The sequence below is a fragment of the Bufo gargarizans genome, chromosome 4 (assembly GCF_014858855.1).
Source record: "Bufo gargarizans isolate SCDJY-AF-19 chromosome 4, ASM1485885v1, whole genome shotgun sequence".
Lineage (NCBI taxonomy): Eukaryota > Metazoa > Chordata > Amphibia > Anura > Bufonidae > Bufo > Bufo gargarizans.
Genome location: NC_058083.1, coordinates 210,887,748 through 210,908,129, shown reverse-complemented (window position 1 = coordinate 210,908,129; position 20,382 = coordinate 210,887,748). Strand labels below are relative to the sequence as shown.

The 20,382-nt window shown below is 46.0% G+C and overlaps 1 protein-coding gene across 1 annotated transcript in view; it reads left to right on the top strand.

Moving 5' to 3' along the window:
• Window positions 1-20,382, top strand: part of LOC122936381 (probable cation-transporting ATPase 13A5) — a 652,597-nt gene that overhangs the window by 590,823 nt on the left and 41,392 nt on the right. Inside the window, exon 27 of the mRNA XM_044292565.1 lies at window positions 15-184. Within this exon, the coding sequence (XP_044148500.1) occupies window positions 15-184 (170 nt within the window). The remainder of the gene's footprint in view (window positions 1-14; window positions 185-20,382) is intronic.

Here is a 20,382-nt window from a genome sequence, read left to right as displayed (position 1 = left end):
TTCTCCTTATTCAGTGCTTGTCTTCCTAATGAAACTTCTGTAAACCAAACAATGATGATGCCACGCAGTGAGGCTCAGAACTTCATGACCACGACTCTGTGGCCTGTAAGTGGAATAAACCTCATCATTTTGGAATGTGTATTTTCAAAAGGAAGGCCTTTCAGAAAACCAATGTACACAAACTGTAAGTGTTGATGCTACTGTATGTACCTATACTCTGAAAACAATAATTATTCACTGTGTTGTCGCAGCTAATCACTCTCATTTAGAATTCATATTATTCACAGTTATATTTGTTATCCACTCCCCATTGCTGCCATATATTGTCCATTGTTATATTTGGTTTATATAAGTCATCTAGGTTGTAATTAAAGGGGTTGTCTCACTTCAGCAAATATAACTAATTATGTAGAGGAAGGGAAAACAAGCCACTTATTGAAGTATTGTTATTATCCATATTGCTTCTGTTTTTGGCTGAATAAAATTTCCCATCACATGCTCGTTTCCATGGTTATGACCACCCTGCAATCCATCAGTGGTGGTCATGCTTGCACACTATAGGAAAAAACTAGAGTTGAGCGAACACCTGGATGTTCGGGTTCGAGAAGTTCGGCCGAACATCCCGGAAATGTTCGGGTTCGGGATCCGAACCCGATCCGAACTTCGTCCCGAACCCGAACCCCATTGAAGTCAATGGGGACCCGAACTTTTCGGCACTAAAAAGGCTGTAAAACAGCCCAGGAAAGAGCTAGAGGGCTGCAAAAGGCAGCAACATGTAGGTAAATCCCCTGCAAACAAATGTGGATAGGGAAATGAATTAAAATAAAAATTAAATAAATAAAAATTAACCAAAATCAATTGGAGAGAGGTTCCATAGCAGAGAATCTGGCTTCCCGTCACCCACCACTGGAACAGTCCATTCTCAGATATTTAGGCCCCGGCACCCAGGCAGAGGAGAGAGGTCCCGTAACAGAGAATCTGTCTTCATGTCAGCAGAGAATTAGTCTGCATGTCATAGCAGAGAATGAGGCTTCACGTCAGCCACCACTGCAACAGTCCATTGGCATATATTTAGGCCCAGCACACACACAGGCAGAGGAGAGAGGTCCCGTAACAGACAATCTGGCTTCATGTCAGCAGAGAATCAGTCTGCATGTCATAGCAGAGAATCAGGCTTCACGTCAGCCACCACTGCAACAGTCCATTGGCATATATTTAGGCCCAGCACACACACAGGCAGAGGAGAGAGGTCCCGTAACAGAGAATCTGGCTTCATGTCAGCAGAGAATCAGTCTGCATGTCATAGCAGAGAATGAGGCTTCACGTCACCCACCACTGCAACAGTCCATTGGCATATATTTAGGCCTAGCACACAGGCAGAGCAGAGAGGTCCCGTAACAGACAATCTGGCTTCATGTCAGCAGAGAATCAGTCTGCATGTCATAGCAGAGAATGAGGCTTCACGTCAGCCACCACTGCAACAGTCCATTGGCATATATTTAGGCCTAGCACACAGGCAGAGCAGAGAGGTCCCGTAACAGACAATCTGGCTTCATGTCAGCAGAGAATCAGTCTGCATGTCATAGCAGAGAATCAGGCTTCACGTCAGCCACCACTGCAACAGTCCATTGTCATAAATTTAGGCCCAGCACCCAGGCAGAGGAGAGAGGTCCCGTAACAGACAATCTGGCTTCATGTCAGCAGAGAATTAGTCTGCATGTCATAGCAGAGAATCAGGCTTCATGTCAGCCACCACTGCAACAGTCCATTGGCATATATTTAGGCCCAGCACCCAGGCAGAGGAGGGAGGTCCCGTAACAGAGAATCTGTCTTCATGTCAGCAGAGAATCAGTCTGCATGTCATAGCAGAGAATGAGGCTTCACGTCACCCACCACTGCAACAGTCCATTGGCATATATTTAGGCCTAGCACACAGGCAGAGCAGAGAGGTCCCGTAACAGACAATCTGGCTTCATGTCAGCAGAGAATCAGTCTGCATGTCATAGCAGAGAATCAGGCTTCACGTCAGCCACCACTGCAACAGTCCATTGGCATATATTTAGGCCTAGCACACAGGCAGAGCAGAGAGGTCCCGTAACAGACAATCTGGCTTCATGTCAGCAGAGAATCAGTCTGCATGTCATAGCAGAGAATGAGGCTTCACGTCAGCCACCACTGCAACAGTCCATTGGCATATATTTAGGCCTAGCACACAGGCAGAGCAGAGAGGTCCCGTAACAGAGAATCTGTCTTCATGTCAGCAGAGAATCAGTCTGCATGTCATAGCAGAGAATGAGGCTTCACGTCAGCCACCACTGCAACAGTCCATTGGCATATATTTAGGCCTAGCACACAGGCAGAGGAGAGGTTCATTCAACTTTGGGTAGCCTCGCAATATAATGGTAAAATGAAAATAAAAATAGGATTGAATGAGGAAGTGCCCTGGAGTCCAATAATATATGGTTATGGGGAGGTAGTTAATGTCTAATCTGGACAAGGGACGGACAGGTCCTGTGGGATCCATGCCTGGTTCATTTTTATGAACGTCAGCTTGTCCACATTGGCTGTAGACAGGCGGCTGCGTTTGTCTGTAATGACGCCCCCTGCCGTGCTGAATACACGTTCAGACAAAACGCTGGCTGCCGGGCAGGCCAGCACCTCCAAGGCATAAAAGGCTAGCTCTGGCCACGTGGACAATTTAGAGACCCAGAAGTTGAATGGGGCCGAACCATCAGTCAGTACGTGGAGGGGTGTGCACACGTACTGTTCCACCATGTTAGTGAAATGTTGCCTCCTGCTAACACGTTGCGTATCAGGTGGTGGTGCAGTTAGCTGTGGCGTGTTGACAAAAGTTTTCCACATCTCTGCCATGCTAACCCTGCCCTCAGAGGAGCTGGCCGTGACACAGCTGCCTTGGCGACCTCTTGCTCCTCCTCTGCCTTGGCCTTGGGCTTCCACTTGTTCCCCTGTGACATTTGGGAATGCTCTCAGTAGCGCGTCTACCAACGTGCGCTTGTACTCGCGCATCTTCCTATCACGCTCCAGTGCAGGAAGTAAGGTGGGCACATTGTCTTTGTAGCGTGGATCCAGCAGGGTGGCAACCCAGTAGTCCGCACAGGTTAAAATGTGGGCAACTCTGCTGTCGTTGCGCAGGCACTGCAGCATGTAGTCGCTCATGTGTGCCAGGCTGCCCAGGGGTAAGGACAAGCTGTCCTCTGTGGGAGGCGTATCGTCATCGTCCTGCCTTTCCCCCCAGCCACGCACCAGTGATGGACCCGAGCTGCGTTGGGTGCCACCCCGCTGTGACCATGCTTCATCCTCATCCTCCTCCACCTCCTCCTCATCCTCGTCCTCCTCGTCCTCCAGTAGTGGGCCCTGGCTGGCCACATTTGTACCTGGCCTCTGCTGTTGCCAAAAACCTCCCTCTGAGTCACTTCGAAGAGACTGGCCTGAAAGTGCTAAAAATGACCCCTCTTCCTCCTCCTCCTCCTCCTGGGCCACCTCCTCTTCCATCATCGCCCTAAGTGTTTTCTCAAGGAGACATAGAAGTGGTATTGTAACGCTGATAACGGTGTCATCGCCACTGGCCATGTTGGTGGAGTACTCGAAACAGCGCAACAGGGCACACAGGTCTCGCATGGAGGCCCAGTCATTGGTGGTGAAGTGGTGCTGTTCTGTAGTGCGACTGACCCGTGCGTGCTGCAGCTGAAACTCCACTATGGCCTGCTGCTGCTCGCACAGTCTGTCCAGCATGTGCAAGGTGGAGTTCCACCTGGTGGGCACGTCGCATATGAGGCGGTGAGCGGGAAGGCCGAAGTTACGCTGTAGCGCAGACAGGCGAGCAGCAGCAGGATGTGAACGCCGGAAGCGCGAACAGACGGCCCGCACTTTATGCAGCAGCTCTGACATGTCGGGGTAGTTGTGAATGAACTTCTGCACCACCAAATTCAGCACATGCGCCAAGCAAGGGATGTGCGTCAAATTGGCTAGTCCCAGAGCTGCAACGAGATTTCGCCCATTATCACACACCACCAGGCCGGGCTTGAGGCTCACCGGCAGCAACCACTCGTCGGTCTGTTGTTCTATACCCCGCCACAACTCCTGTGCGGTGTGGGGCCTGTCCCCCAAACATATGAGTTTCAGAATGGCCTGCTGACGTTTACCCCGGGCTGTGCTGAAGTTGGTGGTGAAGGTGTGTGGCTGACTGGATGAGCAGGTGGAAGAAGAGGAGGAGGAAGCCGAGAAGGAGGAGGTGGCAACAGGAGGCAAAGAATGTTGCCCTGCGATCCTTGGCGGCGGAAGGACGTGCGCCAAACAGCTCTCCGCCTGGGGCCCAGCTGCCACTACATTTACCCAGTGTGCAGTTAGGGAGATATAGCGTCCCTGGCCGTGCTTACTGGTCCACGTATCTGTGGTTAGGTGGACCTTGCCACAGATGGCGTTGCGCAGTGCACACTTGATTTTATCGGATACTTGGTTGTGCAGGGAAGGCACGGCTCTCTTGGAGAAGTAGTGCCGGCTGGGAACAACATACTGTGGGACAGCAAGCGACATGAGCTGTTTGAAGCTGTCTGTGTCCACCAGCCTAAATGACAGCATTTCATAGGCCAGTAGTTTAGAAATGCTGGCATTCAGGGCCAGGGATCGAGGGTGGCTAGGTGGGAATTTACGCTTTCTATCAAATGTTTGTGAGATGGAGAGCTGAACGCTGGCGTGTGACATGGTTGAGACGCTTGGTGACGGAGGTGGTGGTGGTGGTGTTGGTGGTACATCCCCTGTTTGCTGGGCGGCAGGTGCCAACGTTCCTCCAGAGGCGGAGGAAGAGGCCGAGGCGGCAGCAGCAGAATAGGCCGAGGCGGCAGCAGCAGAAGAGGTAGCAGGGGGAGCCTGAGTGACTTCCTTGGTTTTAAGGTGTTTACTCCACTGCAGTTCATGCTTTGCATGCAGGTGCCTGGTCATGCAGGTTGTGCTCAGGTTCAGAACGTTAATGCCTCGCTTCAGGCTCTGATGGCACAGCGTGCAAACCACTCGGGTCTTGTCGTCAGCACATTGTTTGAAGAAGTGCCATGCCAGGGAACTCCTTGAAGCTGCCTTTGGGGTGCTCGGTCCCAGATGGCGGCGGTCAGTAGCAGGCGGAGTCTCTTGGCGGCGGGTGTTCTGCTTTTGCCCACTGCTCCCTCTTTTGCTACGCTGTTGGCTCGGTCTCACCACTGCCTCTTCCTCCGAACTGTGAAAGTCAGTGGCACGACCTTCATTCCATGTGGGGTCTAGGACCTCATCGTCCCCTGCATCGTCTTCCACCCAGTCTTGATCCCTGACCTCCTGTTCAGTCTGCACACTGCAGAAAGACGCAGCAGTTGGCACCTGTGTTTCGTCATCATCAGAGACATGCTGAGGTGGTATTCCCATGTCCTCATCATCAGGAAACATAAGTGGTTGTGCGTCAGTGCATTCTATGTCTTTCACCGCTGGGGAAGGGCTAGGTGGATGCCCTTGGGAAACCCTGCCAGCGGAGTCTTCAAACAGCATAAGAGACTGCTGCATAACTTGAGGCTGAGACAGTTTCCCTGGTATGCATGGGGGTGATGTGACAGACTGATGGGGTTGGTTTTCAGGCGCCATCTGTGCGCTTTCTGCAGAAGACTGGGTGGGAGATAATGTGAATGTGCTGGATCCACTGTCGGCCACCCAATTGACTAATGCCTGTACCTGCTCAGGCCTTACCATCCTTAGAACGGCATTGGGCCCCACCATATATCGCTGTAAATTCTGGCGGCTACTGGGACCTGAGGTAGTTGGTACACTAGGACGTGTGGATGTGGCAGAACGGCCACGTCCTCTCCCAGCACCAGAGGGTCCACTAACACCACCACGACCATGTCCACGTCCGCGTCCCTTACTAGATGTTTTTCTCATTGTTATGGTTCACCACAACAACAAATATATTATTTGGCCCAATGTATTGTATTCAAATTCAGCGGGATATAAATTTGAGGCCTAGTATTTAGGCGCTGGGTGACCGGTATGGATTTAGTGACAGAATTAGACTTGGAAATGCACAGAAGCGTGTGTGTGAAGTTATTCTGAATGACCCTATGTGCACCTTCAATATGATCTACCCTTTTAGGGATAGATTTCAAATAGCTCTGATATAGCAGAAACGACTAAATTATGAAATTGCTAAATTGGGAATTGTATTTCAACCCAGAACAAAAAATGTGCTTTGACGGACACTAAATAACTTTCCCAGCCACAACAGGACAGCGGTAACGAGAGATTTAGCGGGATATAAATTTGAGGCCTAGTATTTAGGCGCTGGGTGACAGGTATGGGTTTAGTGACAGAATTAGATTTGGAAATGCACAGTAGCGGGTGTGTGAAGTTATTCTGAATGACCCTATGTGCACCTTGAATATTATATACCCTTTTAGGGATAGATTTCAAATAGCTCTGATATAGCAGAAACCACTAAATTATGAAATTGCTAAATTGGGAATTGTATTTCAACCCAGAACAAGAAATGTGCTTGAACGGACACTAAATAACTCGCCCAGCTACAGCACTAGGGACAGATTTAGCTGGATATAAATTTGAGGCCTAGTATTTAGGCGCTGGGTGACAGGTATGGGTTTAGTGCCAGAATTAGACTTGGAAATACACAGTAGCGGGTGTGTGTGAAGTTATTCTGAATGACCCAATGTGCACCTTGAATATTATATACCCTTTTAGGGAGAGATTTCAAATAGCTCTGATATAGCAGAAACCACTAAATTATGAAATTGCTAAATTGGGAATTGTATTTCAACCCAGAACAAGAAATGTGCTTGAACGGACACTAAATAACTCGCCCAGCTACAGCACTAAGGACAGATTTAGCGGGATATAAATTTGAGGCCTAGTATTTAGGCGCTGGGTGACAGGTATGGGTTTAGTGCCAGAATTAGACTTGGAAATACACAGTAGCGGGTGTGTGTGAAGTTATTCTGAATGACCCAATGTGCACCTTGAATATTATATACCCTTTTAGGGATAGATTTCAAATAGCTCTGATATAGCAGAAACCACTAAATTATGAAATTGCTAAATTGGGAATTGTATTTCAACCCAGAACAAGAAATGTGCTTGAACGGACACTAAATAACTCGCCCAGCTACAGCACTAGGGACAGATTTAGCTGGATATAAATTTGAGGCCTAGTATTTAGGCGCTGGGTGACAGGTATGGGTTTAGTGCCAGAATTAGACTTGGAAATACACAGTAGCGGGTGTGTGTGAAGTTATTCTGAATGACCCAATGTGCACCTTGAATATTATATACCCTTTTAGGGATAGATTTCAAATAGCTCTGATATAGCAGAAACCACTAAATTATGAAATTGCTAAATTGGGAATTGTATTTCAACCCAGAACAAGAAATGTGCTTGAACGGACACTAAATAACTCGCCCAGCTACAGCACTAAGGACAGATTTAGCGGGATATAAATTTGAGGCCTAGTATTTAGGCGCTGGGTGACAGGTATGGGTTTAGTGCCAGAATTAGACTTGGAAATACACAGTAGCGGGTGTGTGTGAAGTTATTCTGAATGACCCAATGTGCACCTTGAATATTATATACCCTTTTAGGGATAGATTTCAAATAGCTCTGATATAGCAGAAACCACTAAATTATGAAATTGCTAAATTGGGAATTGTATTTCAACCCAGAACAAGAAATGTGCTTGAACGGACACTAAATAACTCGCCCAGCTACAGCACTAAGGACAGATTTAGCGGGATATAAATTTGAGGCCTAGTATTTAGGCGCTGGGTGACAGGTATGGGTTTAGTGCCAGAATTAGACTTGGAAATACACAGTAGCGGGTGTGTGTGAAGTTATTCTGAATGACCCAATGTGCACCTTGAATATTATATACCCTTTTAGGGATAGATTTCAAATAGCTCTGATATAGCAGAAACCACTAAATTATGAAATTGCTAAATTGGGAATTGTATTTCAACCCAGAACAAGAAATGTGCTTGAACGGACACTAAATAACTCGCCCAGCTACAGCACTAAGGACAGATTTAGCGGGATATAAATTTGAGGCCTAGTATTTAGGCGCTGGGTGACAGGTATGGGTTTAGTGCCAGAATTAGACTTGGAAATACACAGTAGCGGGTGTGTGTGAAGTTATTCTGAATGACCCAATGTGCACCTTGAATATTATATACCCTTTTAGGGATAGATTTCAAATAGCTCTGATATAGCAGAAACCACTAAATTATGAAATTGCTAAATTGGGAATTGTATTTCAACCCAGAACAAGAAATGTGCTTGAACGGACACTAAATAACTCGCCCAGCTACAGCACTAGGGACAGATTTAGCTGGATATAAATTTGAGGCCTAGTATTTAGGCGCTGGGTGACAGGTATGGGTTTAGTGCCAGAATTAGACTTGGAAATACACAGTAGCGGGTGTGTGTGAAGTTATTCTGAATGACCCAATGTGCACCTTGAATATTATATACCCTTTTAGGGATAGATTTCAAATAGCTCTGATATAGCAGAAACCACTAAATTATGAAATTGCTAAATTGGGAATTGTATTTCAACCCAGAACAAGAAATGTGCTTGAACGGACACTAAATAACTCGCCCAGCTACAGCACTAAGGACAGATTTAGCGGGATATAAATTTGAGGCCTAGTATTTAGGCGCTGGGTGACCGGTATGGATTTAGTGACAGAATTAGACTGGGATATGGCCAAAAAATAAACAGACTATTGCTGGTTAAATGCACTTGGTGTGACAGCTTCACCCTGATGTAGGCTTTAGCCAAAAAACAACCACACCATTGAGGGTTAAATGCACTTGGTGACAGGCGCAGCTTGCCCCTGATTTAGTATATGGCCAAAAAATGAACAGACTATTGCTGGTTAAATGCACTTGGTGTGACAGCTTCACCCTGATGTAGGCTTTAGCCAAAAAACAACCACACCATTGAGGGTTAAATGCACTTGGTGACAGGCGCAGCTTGCCCCTGATTTTGTATATGGCCAAAAAATGAACAGACTATTGCTGGTTAAATGCACTTGGTGTGACAGCTTCACCCTGATGTAGGCTTTAGCCAAAAAACAACCACACCATTGAGGGTTAAATGCACTTGGTCGCAGCTTGTGCTGGCGCACCACAAGACACAAAATGGCCACCGATCACCCCAGAAAAATGTGACTGACAAACGGTCTGGGCAGCCTAAAAACAGTGAGCAATTGAGGATCAGCAGCTCAATGATCCACAGCTGCAGATCGATCAGTTAATCAAGTCCTTTGGAGGAGTTAATCTGCCTAATCTCGCCCTACTGTCGCAGCCGCAACCTCTCCCTACGCTAATCAGAGCAGAGTGACGGGCGGCGCTATGTGACTCCAGCTTAAATAGAGGCTGGGTCACATGGTGCTCTGGCCAATCACAGCCATGCCAATAGTAGGCATGGCTGTGATGGCCTCTTGGGGCAAGTAGTATGACGCTTGTTGATTGGCTGCTTTGCAGCCTTTCAAAAAGCGCCAAGAAAGCGTCACAAAAGCGCGAAGAAAGCGACGAACACCGAACCCGAACCCGGACTTTTACGAAAATGTCCGGGTTCGGGTCCGTGTCACGGACACCCCAAAATTCGGTACGAACCCGAACTATACAGTTCGAGTTCACTCATCCCTAGAAAAAACGCCAACCTCACTGGTGGTTGGGACTGTAGGATTGCACATAAGCTAGTGATTTTTCCTATAGTATGCAAGCACAGCCACTGCTGATGGATTACAGGATGGCCGTAACCATGGAAACAAGCCATGTATAATGTAATAGAAAAATGAATCCAGCCAGCAAAGGAAGCAATATGAACAATCACAATACATTAGTAAGTGTTTTGTATTAACTTTCTCTACATAAATACTATTTGCTGAAATAAGACAACCCCTTTAATTTTGTAACGCCACCTTTGTGGGCTCACATCCTTTGTCCCTCAGTTTTTCCTGTTTGTCAAACATGCAACACAGATCTGGAGAGAGGATTTTAGTTTGACCTCTATCTTCATTACTCAGGTACATTCAATGAATTAGTGTATAGTATATGGCTGGCTCACAATGCAATTAAAACAACATTTATTTATTACATAATAGATCACCATTAGTGTTGATCGAGTATAATGGAAGTCAATGGGAGAACCTGAGCATTAAACCAGGCAGCCCCTGCTCTGAAGAGGGTGCCTGGTTCATAGGAAAAGGTCATAAATTGATGGAAACACCACCGAAATGGTTAAGGAACAGCATGGGGACGATGTCTGGATGCATCTTGGACTCCTAGGTCGCTGCTGGGAACAATGTTGTCCGAGTAGTATGCCAGTTTTACAGACTGACAATAATACACACAAAAAAAAGATAAAATTGATTTTAGATTAAAAATTGTTAGTAAACATTCTTCCCTGTATATTTACTTGTATATAAAGTGCAAGTGCTACCTAGAATTGCAAGAAAGAGGGACTCTGATACAATTTGTATATTACATAAAGTAGGGCCTCATTCACATTGTGGTACAATTGTTCATGTAGTGGGTCTCCTACACTCATAAAGCCTATGCACTAAGTGAAAGGGCTGCCAAAAATTACAAGGAACTGGCACTACAATACACCCTTTGTTACACATAAAGGAGGGCATCATACACAGCCTTGAAAAATTATGATTGATGGCCTGCTGGTGACCCTCAAAAACATTTGGAGCAAGGGCCTGCTGATCTGACCATCTTAAACATTATGGTTGAGGGCCTGGTGCCGCTCTGATGACTCAAGATAACCTGGGGCCGATCGCCCGTCCCCATGACGGCGAATATCCATTCGGATGTCTGGCCTATCAACTTTCGATGTTATTGTCAGCGCAAACCATGATGACTACGGGTAACGGGGAATCAGGGTTCGATTCCGGAGAGGGAGCCTGGGAAACAGCTACTGCTACCACATCCAAGCAAGGCAGTATGCACACAAATTACCTATTAGGCATAATTAGGTGAGGGCCTGCAGGTGATCTGACCCTGTAAAAGATTTTATGTGCGGGCCTGCAGGTGAGCTGACCCTGTAAAATATTTTAGGTGCAGGACTGCTGGTGAGCTGACCCTGTAAAAGATTATAGGTGACGGCCTGCTGGTGAGCTGACCATGTAAAAAATGATATGCGAGGGCCTGCCGGTGATCTGACCCTGTAAAAGATTTTAGGTGCGGGCCTGCTTGTGAGATGACCCTCTAGAAGGTTGTAGGTGAGGGCCTGCAGGTGAGCTGACCCTCTAAAACATTATATGCGAGGGCCTTCAGGTGAGCTGACCCTGTAAAAGATTTGAGGTGCGGCCCTGCTGGTGAGCTGACCCTCTAAAATATTTTAGGTGCAAGTCTGCTTGTGAGCTGACCCCATAAAAAATTTGTAGGTGCGGACCTGCTGGTGAGCTGACCCTGTAAAAGATTTTAGGTGCGTGCCTGCTGGTTAGTTGATCCTGTAAAACATTATATGCGAAGGCCTGCTGGTGAGCTGACCCTGTAAAACATTATATATGAGGGCCTGCTGGTGAGCTGACCCTCTAAAAAATTATATGCGAGGGCCTGCTGGTGAGCTGACCCTGTAAAACATTATATGCAAGGGCCTGCTGATGAGCTGACCCTCTAAAAACTTATATGCGAGGGCCTACTGGTGAGCTAACCCTCTATAAACTTATATGTGAGGGCCTGCTGGTGAGCTGACTGTGTAAAACATTATATATGAGGGCCTGCTTATCACGATCAGTGTGGGGGGAATTCTTCACACTGAACACAGGAGGGAAGGGGAACAGTAACTGGGCCTGGAAACTAGCGAAAAAACAGGTCACCTCCTCCACAAGCCTAATCCGGACCCTGACTAACAATCAATATGAATAGACCTTGAAGGTAGGAATATTCATTAGCAGGATACCTAGGCCCTGATTTCCCTATAAGACCCTGGAATAAGTATAGGACCAGAGACAACCCATCCCCCCCCCCCCCCCCCCCCCCCCCCCGAGATGGACGAATAGAAGTCTCTGTCTCAGGCCCAGATACAACAACAAGAAATAAACCAAATGCAAACAAATGCAACACTTAACTTCTGTAGAGATGGAAAAATAGCAACACCAGAGAGGATCTCACACCAGCTCAGAAAAACTCAAATGAAGCTACCAACTGCATAGTGAGAAGGGTGGGGTGAGACTATAAAGGGTAGAAGTGATGACCACTGAGCAACAGCTGAGAAAAGGGAAGTGGTCATTAACCCAATCAACATTGAATCAAGAGAAATCAAGGAGGCTGTTAGATTCCTCCACGCTCAGCCAAAAAGCTTAAGAAAAGGACAATTGTACCCCCAGTCGAGTACAGAACGCTCTCCAAAATGTAGAAACAAACTGAGTTCCCCTATCAGACACCACATCAGAGGGAATGCCATGTAGTTTCACGATGTTATCGACAAACACCCATACAAGAGCCTTGGCATTAGGTAGAGCAGGCAATGCTATAAAATGCGCCATTTTGCTAAACCGATCAACTACCATCAGGATCACGTTTTTTCCTGAAGAGTTCGGTAAAAACCTTGACAAAGTCCTTGGACAAATGCGTCCAAGGTCTGGGCGGGATGGAAAACGGAAGAAGTGATCCAGAAGGCCGAGTATGTGTCACCTTAGCACGAGCACAGGTACAACAGGCTGACACATAGTCCTCAACACACTTACGAAGTCCCGGCCACTAAAATCTGCGCGAGATGAGATCGACAGTGGATCTACTCCCAGGGTGTCCAGCCAAGACAGTACAGTGATGTTCCTCAAATACCTTATGACGTAAGTCTGAAGGAACAAACAATTTATCTGGAGGACAAGAGTCCGGAGCATCCTCTTGGGCCTCCAACACCTTATCTTCAAAATCATTATATAGGGCAGATATGATTACCCCTTCAGACAAAATATGACTAGGATCTTTAGACTCACCTTCCCCCCCAGGAAAGCTGCATGACAAAGCATCCGCCTTGACGTTCTTAACCCCAGGGTGGTAGGTGACAATGAAGTTAAATCTGGTAAAAAAAAACTGCGATGAATAGGCCTGTCTTGGATTCAGTCGTTTAGCTGACTCAAAGTAAGCTAGATTTTTGTGATCAGTAATTACCATAATATGATGAACTGCTCCTTCCAACCAATGGTGCCATTCTTCAAAAGCCAACTTAATGGCAAGCAATTCTCTATTTACCCACATCATAATTTCTTTCAGCAGTGGAAAGTTTTTTTAGAGAAAAAAGCACATGGTTGCCAATTACTAGGTGAAGGACCTTGTGACAAAACTGCCCCCACCCCTACCTCGGATGCGTCAACCTCTACAATGAATGGCTGAGACACGTCTGGTTGCACCAGAATAGGGGCTGAAGCAAAACATTCCTTTACAGCAGAAAAGGCCTGTAATGCCGCCTTCCTAGTCATACCCCCTTCCTAGTCATGTCTGTTAAAGGGTTAACCACAGTTGAATAGTTCAAGATGAATTTACGGTAGTAGTTGGTGAATCCCAAAAACCGAATAAGTGCTTTCAGATTTTCAGGTCGATCCCAGTCTAACACTACACAGACTTTCTCGGGATCCATACGAAAACCTGAGGGTGAGAGCAGGTAACCCAGGAATTGTACTTCCTGAACAGCAAAAACACATTTTTCCATCTTCGCATACAATTTATTCTCTCTTAGGATCTGTAACACCTGTCTCACATGATCCTTATGAGTCTCCATGTATGGAGAATAAATTTTTATGCCATCCAGATATACAACAACAAATCTCCCCACCAGATGATGAAAGATGTCATTGATAAAGTGTTGAAAAACAGGGATAGAAGTACGGTCGAGCTCACAGAAGTCCAGACATGGTCTAAGGGTACCAATTTAGTTTTTTTACAAAGAACAACCCAGCAGCCATTGGTATTTGGATGGTCTGATATGACTCTTCGCCAAGCTCTCGGTGAGATATTGTCACATAGCCTTTTTTTTTAGCTCCGAAAGATTATACAACCGAGATTTGGGCAGTTTTGCACCAGGAATAAGATTGACTGGACAATTATACTCCCGATGAGGTGGTAACTCCTAGTTACCACTCTTGGAAAACACATCAGAAAATGTGGAAACTAACAAGGGTACAGTTTTAGTGGTGACCACAGAGAAAGACACATTAAGACAGTTGTCCATGCAAAAATCACTCCAATCGAGAATATGTCTCGCTTGCCAGTCGATGGTAGGGTTATGCTTGCTTAAATATGGTAAGCCCAAAACCATCGGCGCAGGCAGACCCTCCAACACATAACACGATACAGATTCCTGATGGAAATCATCTTAAATGGATGTCATTTACCACCTGCGACATGCATTTTTGGGTAAGAGGTGCAGAATCAATTACAAAGACAGAAATGCTTCTCTCTAGTGCACTAGCAGTCAAACCATGAATGTCCATGAACAAACTGTCCATCAATCAGGTTAACCCCAGCCCCACTGTCTATAAATAACATAATTTTCACAGTTTGGGACTCTAGTGCCACCTCGGCAGACAGGAGAAATCGGGTACTACCAGTAAATGACAAAAGTATGTTTTCTTGCTCCCCACCCACACCACCAATAGTAATTTGGGGATTAAGTGTTTTTTTTTGTTTACACCTTGACGCTGAATGTACGGACAAATATTCGCGAAATGTCCCTTCTTTACAAAACAAAAACAGACTCCTTTCATATGAGCAGAGCTCTTACCAGCAGTCCCAGGAGTAGCTCCCCCCAACTGCATAGGCTCCTCACAAGGCGTAACCACAGGTGTCTCTTTAACATATGTGTCAAAGGAAGCCGCCACCTTATTTGACAGTACGTCCTGAGGCTGAGGACCCTTAGATCTCCCCCTCAGGCGTCTATCCAGACGTACAGCAAGGGACATGGCTGCTTCCAATGACTCAGGTTTTTCATGAAAGGCCAACGCATCCTGCAGCCTCTCAGATAGAACCTGACAGAACTGGCTACAGAAAGCAGGATTATTCCACTCCGTATCCGTAGCCCATCTCCTAAATTCAGAAAAATAGATCTCCGCGGAGCGTTCTCCCTGCTGTAAACCACATAATTTGGCCTCACCCTGAGAGATCCTATCTGGGTCAGCATAAATAAAACCCAAGGCTCTAAAACATTCATCTACTGGCTGGAGGGACAGTGATCCAGTCGACAGAGAAAAAGGCCAAGACTGTGCATCATCCTTAAGCAAAGAAATTATCATACCCACATGTTGACACTCATCCCCAGAAGAGTATGGACGCAGCTTAAAGTACAATTTACACGATTCCCTGAACTGAATGAAATTGTCACTAACCCCAGAAATTCTGTCCGGGAGGGCAACCTTAGGTTCAGGGCAGGCCTGGTACCCACCATCGGAACTAGCCGCCATTGGTCTCTGAATCTGTAAGACTGTTGCGCGGATGTCATCTACCTCCAAAGACAGTCCCTGCAGCTGTTCGACCAGTACAGACATAGGATCCATAGCTGCATTGACCTAAACTAAATGGCAGTTTTTGTGGCGGTTGATAATATCACGATCAGTGTGGGTGGAAAACTCCACACTGAACACAAGAGTAAATGGGAACAGTAACTGGGTCTGGAAACTAGGGAAAAAACAGGTCACCTTCTCGACAACCCTAATCCGGGCCCTGACTAACAATCAATATGAATAGACCTTAATGGTAGAAATATTCATAAGCAGGATACCTAGGCCCTGATTTCCCTATAAGGCCCTGGGATAAGAATAGGACCAGAGACAACCCATTCCTCCCCAGATGGATGAATGGAAGTCTCTGTCTCAGGCCCAGATACAACAACAGGGAATATAACAAATACAAACAAACACAACACCTAACTTCTGTAGAGATGGAAAAATAGCAACACCAGAGAGCATCTCACACTAGCTCAGCTAAACTCAAATGAAGCTATCAACTGCATAGTGAGAAGGTGGGGTGAGACTATAAAGGGTAGAAGTGATGACCACTGAGCAACAGCTGAGAAAAGGGAAGTGGTCATTAACCCAATCAACATTGAATAAAGAGAAATCAAGGAGGCTGTTAGATTCCTCCACGCTCAGCCAATCTCCTTGATGACCGTGACACTGCTGGTGAGCTGACCATCTAAACAATTATATGTGAGGGCCTGCTGGTAAGCTGACCCTTTAAAAAATTATATGCTAGGGCCTGTAGCTGAGCTGACCCTGTAAAACATTATATGCGAAGTGCATATATGTGATGGCATTATATGTGAAAAATAAGCATGTAAATATGATGGAAGAGGAGGAGGAGGACTAGAAAAGGAAGATTCAACCATATACCCTTGTTTGTGGTGGAAGGGGTGCATGGGAATACAGTGTATTCAGTACATTATAAACAACACATTTATTAACGGTACACACTCAGATTGGGTCACTGTCACTACTGGAGTACCTCAGGGGTCAGTATTGGGCCCTATTTTCTTCAATATATTTATTAATGATCTTGTAGAAGGCTTGCATAGTAAAGTATCAATTTTCGCAGATGACACTAAACTGTGTAAAGTAATTTACACTGATGAGGAAAGTATACTACTACAGAGGGATCTGGATAGATTGGAGGGATGTGTAGGAGGTGACCTGCTCCGATTCCTGTCCTGGCCTGGCATTGACCATCCACCTTCTGATACCGCACGGCTGAGGGTTTTCCCCATCCTCAGCCATGACAGATTCTTTATGGTAAGAGCAGTGAGACTATGGAACTCTCTGCCTGAGGAGGTGATGATGGTGAGTACAATAAAGGAATTCAAGAGGGGCCTGGATGTATTTCTGGAGCTTAAAAATATTACAGGCTATAGCTACTATGATCCAGGGAGTTATTCTGATTGCCTGATTGGAGTCGGGAAGGAATTTTTTATTCCCCTAAAGTGGGGAAAAATGGCTTCTACCTCACAGTTTTTTTTTTTTTGCCTTCCTCTGGATCAACTTGCAGGATAACAGGCCGAACTAGATGGACAAATGTCTTTTTTCGGCCTTATGTACTATGTTACTATGTTACTATGTTACATTTAAAGTGCCTTTATGTTTATCAGCTTTCCTCTAGTGGAGTCGAGAAGTCAGAGTCAAGCTGTCAGCATTTTCAGTTGACATGCGAATACGCTTATCTGTTATAATGCCACCAGCAGAACTAAATACCCGCTCAGACAAAATGCTGGAAGCAGGACAGGCCAGCACCTTCAAGGCGTAGAGCACCAGTTTGTGCCACATGTCCAGCTTGGATACCTAGTAGTTATACGGCACTGAGGGATCATTGAGGATGCTGACACGGTCTGCTATGTACTCCTTCACCATCTTCCAAAATGTTTCTCTCCTTGTGACACTAGGCCGTGAATCAGAGTGAGGGTGCTGGCGGGGTGTCATAAAACTGTCCCAGGCTTTGGAGAGTGTTGCCCTGCCTCTGTTGGAACTACTGTATGTTCCCCTTGTTTCCCCTGCTTGGTTGGCCAAGGAACTACGGGCTCTGCCGCCAGCGTTGTCAGATGGAGCTATTTTTTAACAAAAATCTTCTGGTATTGCACCGTTTTGCTCATCCTCTCTACCAGACTAATGAGAGATGAGAAGTTCTCTTTGTAGCGGGTCGAGAAGGGTGAACAACCAATAATCTGTGTGGGAAAGGCAGCCTAACATGAAGTCAGCCATATGTGCCAAAGTACCAACAGGCAATACTTTGCTGTCGTCATCAAGAGGATCACTCTCAATTTCCTCATCCTCTTCCTCCTCTTCTTCGCATCCACGCTGAACAGATGAAATTAACTTCCATGGGTACTACCCTCTGTGGCGGAGGCGTCTCTTGCTCCTCCTCCTCTTCATCATCCAATTCGCGCTGAGAAGACAAACTGAGGGTGGTCTGGCTGTCACCCTGTATAATGTCTTCCCCCATTTCCACCTCTTCCACTTGCAAAGCGTTGGCATTAATTGTGAGCAGTGAGCGTTTGAGTAGACACAGAAGTGGGATGGTTACGCTGATAATAGCATTATCGCCGCTCACCATCTGTGTTGATTCCTTAAAGTTTCTTATAACCTCACAGAGGTCAGACATTCATGCCCACTTCTCGTTTCTGAATAGCGGAAGCTGACTGGAAATGCGACGACCATGTTGAAGCTGGTATTCCACTACTGCCCTCTGCTGCTTACAAAGCCTGGCCAACATGTGGAACGTGGAGTTCCAGCAAGTGCTCACGTCGGCCCATGAGCTGGCAATTTCAAGCGCTGCTGAAGCATTGACAGATCGACTGAAGCTGTCGATGACTTGCGTAAATGTGCACACAAGCTGTGCACCTTCACCAGTAGCTCTGGCAAATTGTGGCAGATTTTGAGAAACCGCTGAACCACTAGGTTGAAAACGTGGGCTAGGCATGGGATGTGTCTAAGCTTGCCGAGCTCCAAAGCTGCCACCAAGTTACGGCTATTATTAGACATAACCATGCCTGGTTGTAGGTTGAGTGGCGAGAGCCACAGCTCAGGTTGACTCATTGGCAACTGTGTCTCTCGATCATCCACCTCATTAAACACTAATTGCCGTACCCACCGTCATGTTCTTATGACTGTGGATGCTCAAGAGGTTGGGAATCAGAGCACAAGATCTCATATCACTCTTCAAGCGTGCTTGGCGAGAGGGCCAAATCAAGTAATGTCGATGAAAAGAGGTCCTCGGAATATCCGAGTGTGGGATCAGTTGTTTGGCCAGACTGTACATGGTGGGAGGGAGGAGGATCAGGGTGAGAATTGTGTTCACCGGACTCCTGGCTAATGAGACTGGACTTGGTGGAAGACAGGGTGGTGCTTAACCGACTGGAAGCATTATCTGCTGCAATCCAACCGACCACCTGGTCGCACTGATCTGACTTCAAGAGTGGTGTCCTGCACCGCCCTGCAAACTGGGACATGAAGTTAGGTATCGTGGATGATTGTTTGTTTTTCTTGTGCTCTGGCAGCAGGAACAGTTTCTCTGCGCCCAGGGCAACAGTCTCTGCGTGCACCATTAGCATCACGGCCACTTTCTCGTTCCTTACTGCTCGCCTTCTTCATTTTAAATGTGATATATGCTTGAAAGTATGTCACACGTACAGTAGCGTAGGATTTGGAAGTGTATGCGCAAAAAATTTTATAACGGTATTTGTGATTAGGAAACGTTATACAGGACAGGTACCACAACTAATGTGACTGTTTGCAGTGTCTATGGAAAAAGGTACACTGAATGTCACTGATATTTTAGAGAAGCGCACACTTTAAACAGGAGATGTGGTGCAGATAATTTAACTGTCCGCAGAGGACACCGTCTACGGAAAATGTGCACTGGATGTCACTGATATTTTAGGGAAGTGCACACTTTAATTAGGAGATGCGGCACAGATAATTTAACTTTCCTCTGCGGACACCATCTACGGAAAAAGGTACAATGGATGTCACTGATATTTTAGGTATGCGCACACTTTAGTCTTTAGTTAGGAGACGTGACGCGGATAATTTAACTGTCCACAGCGGACACCGTCTATGGAAAAAGTGCACTGGATGTCACTGATATTTTAGGGATGCACACACTTTAAACAGGAGATGTGGCGTGGATAATTTAACTGTCCGCAGCGGACACCATCTACTAAAAAAGTACACTGGATGTCACTGATATTTTAGGGATGCACACACTTTAAACAGGAGATGTGGCGTGGATAATTTAACTGTCCGCAGCGGACACCATCTACTAAAAAAGAGCACTGGATGTCACTGGTATTTTAGGGATGCACACACTTTAAACAGGGTATGTGGTGCGGATTATTTAACTGTCCGCAACAGACACCGTCTACGGAAAAAGTGCACTGGATGTCACTGATATTTTAGGGATGTGCACCCTTTACACAGGAGATGTGGCGCAAAAAATTTAACTATTCGCAGCGGCCTATTACATGGTATTTAGTGCAGGAAGCGTGAGGAAATTCGGATTCTGTGCAAATTAATTTTTTCCTAAAATTCTGATCGAATTTGACTTCGTCAACTTTGATTCGCTCATCTCTAATTAAAACCTTTAATATGTCACTATATTTGCAATGTGCATTTTTTCTTTAACTTCAGGGAGTCAGTATTTTTAATAGCACCATGTTGGAAAATAAAGCACACACTACTAATGGGCTATTTTGTAATTTGTGTATAAACGGTTCTAAAATACACTGAACAAAAATATAAACGCAACACTTTGTCACGACCATGGTTATGGTCATGACTCTTGTGGTCGCATGCAGTTGTCAGAGGTTTAACATAGAAACATAGAAACATAGAATGTGTCGGCAG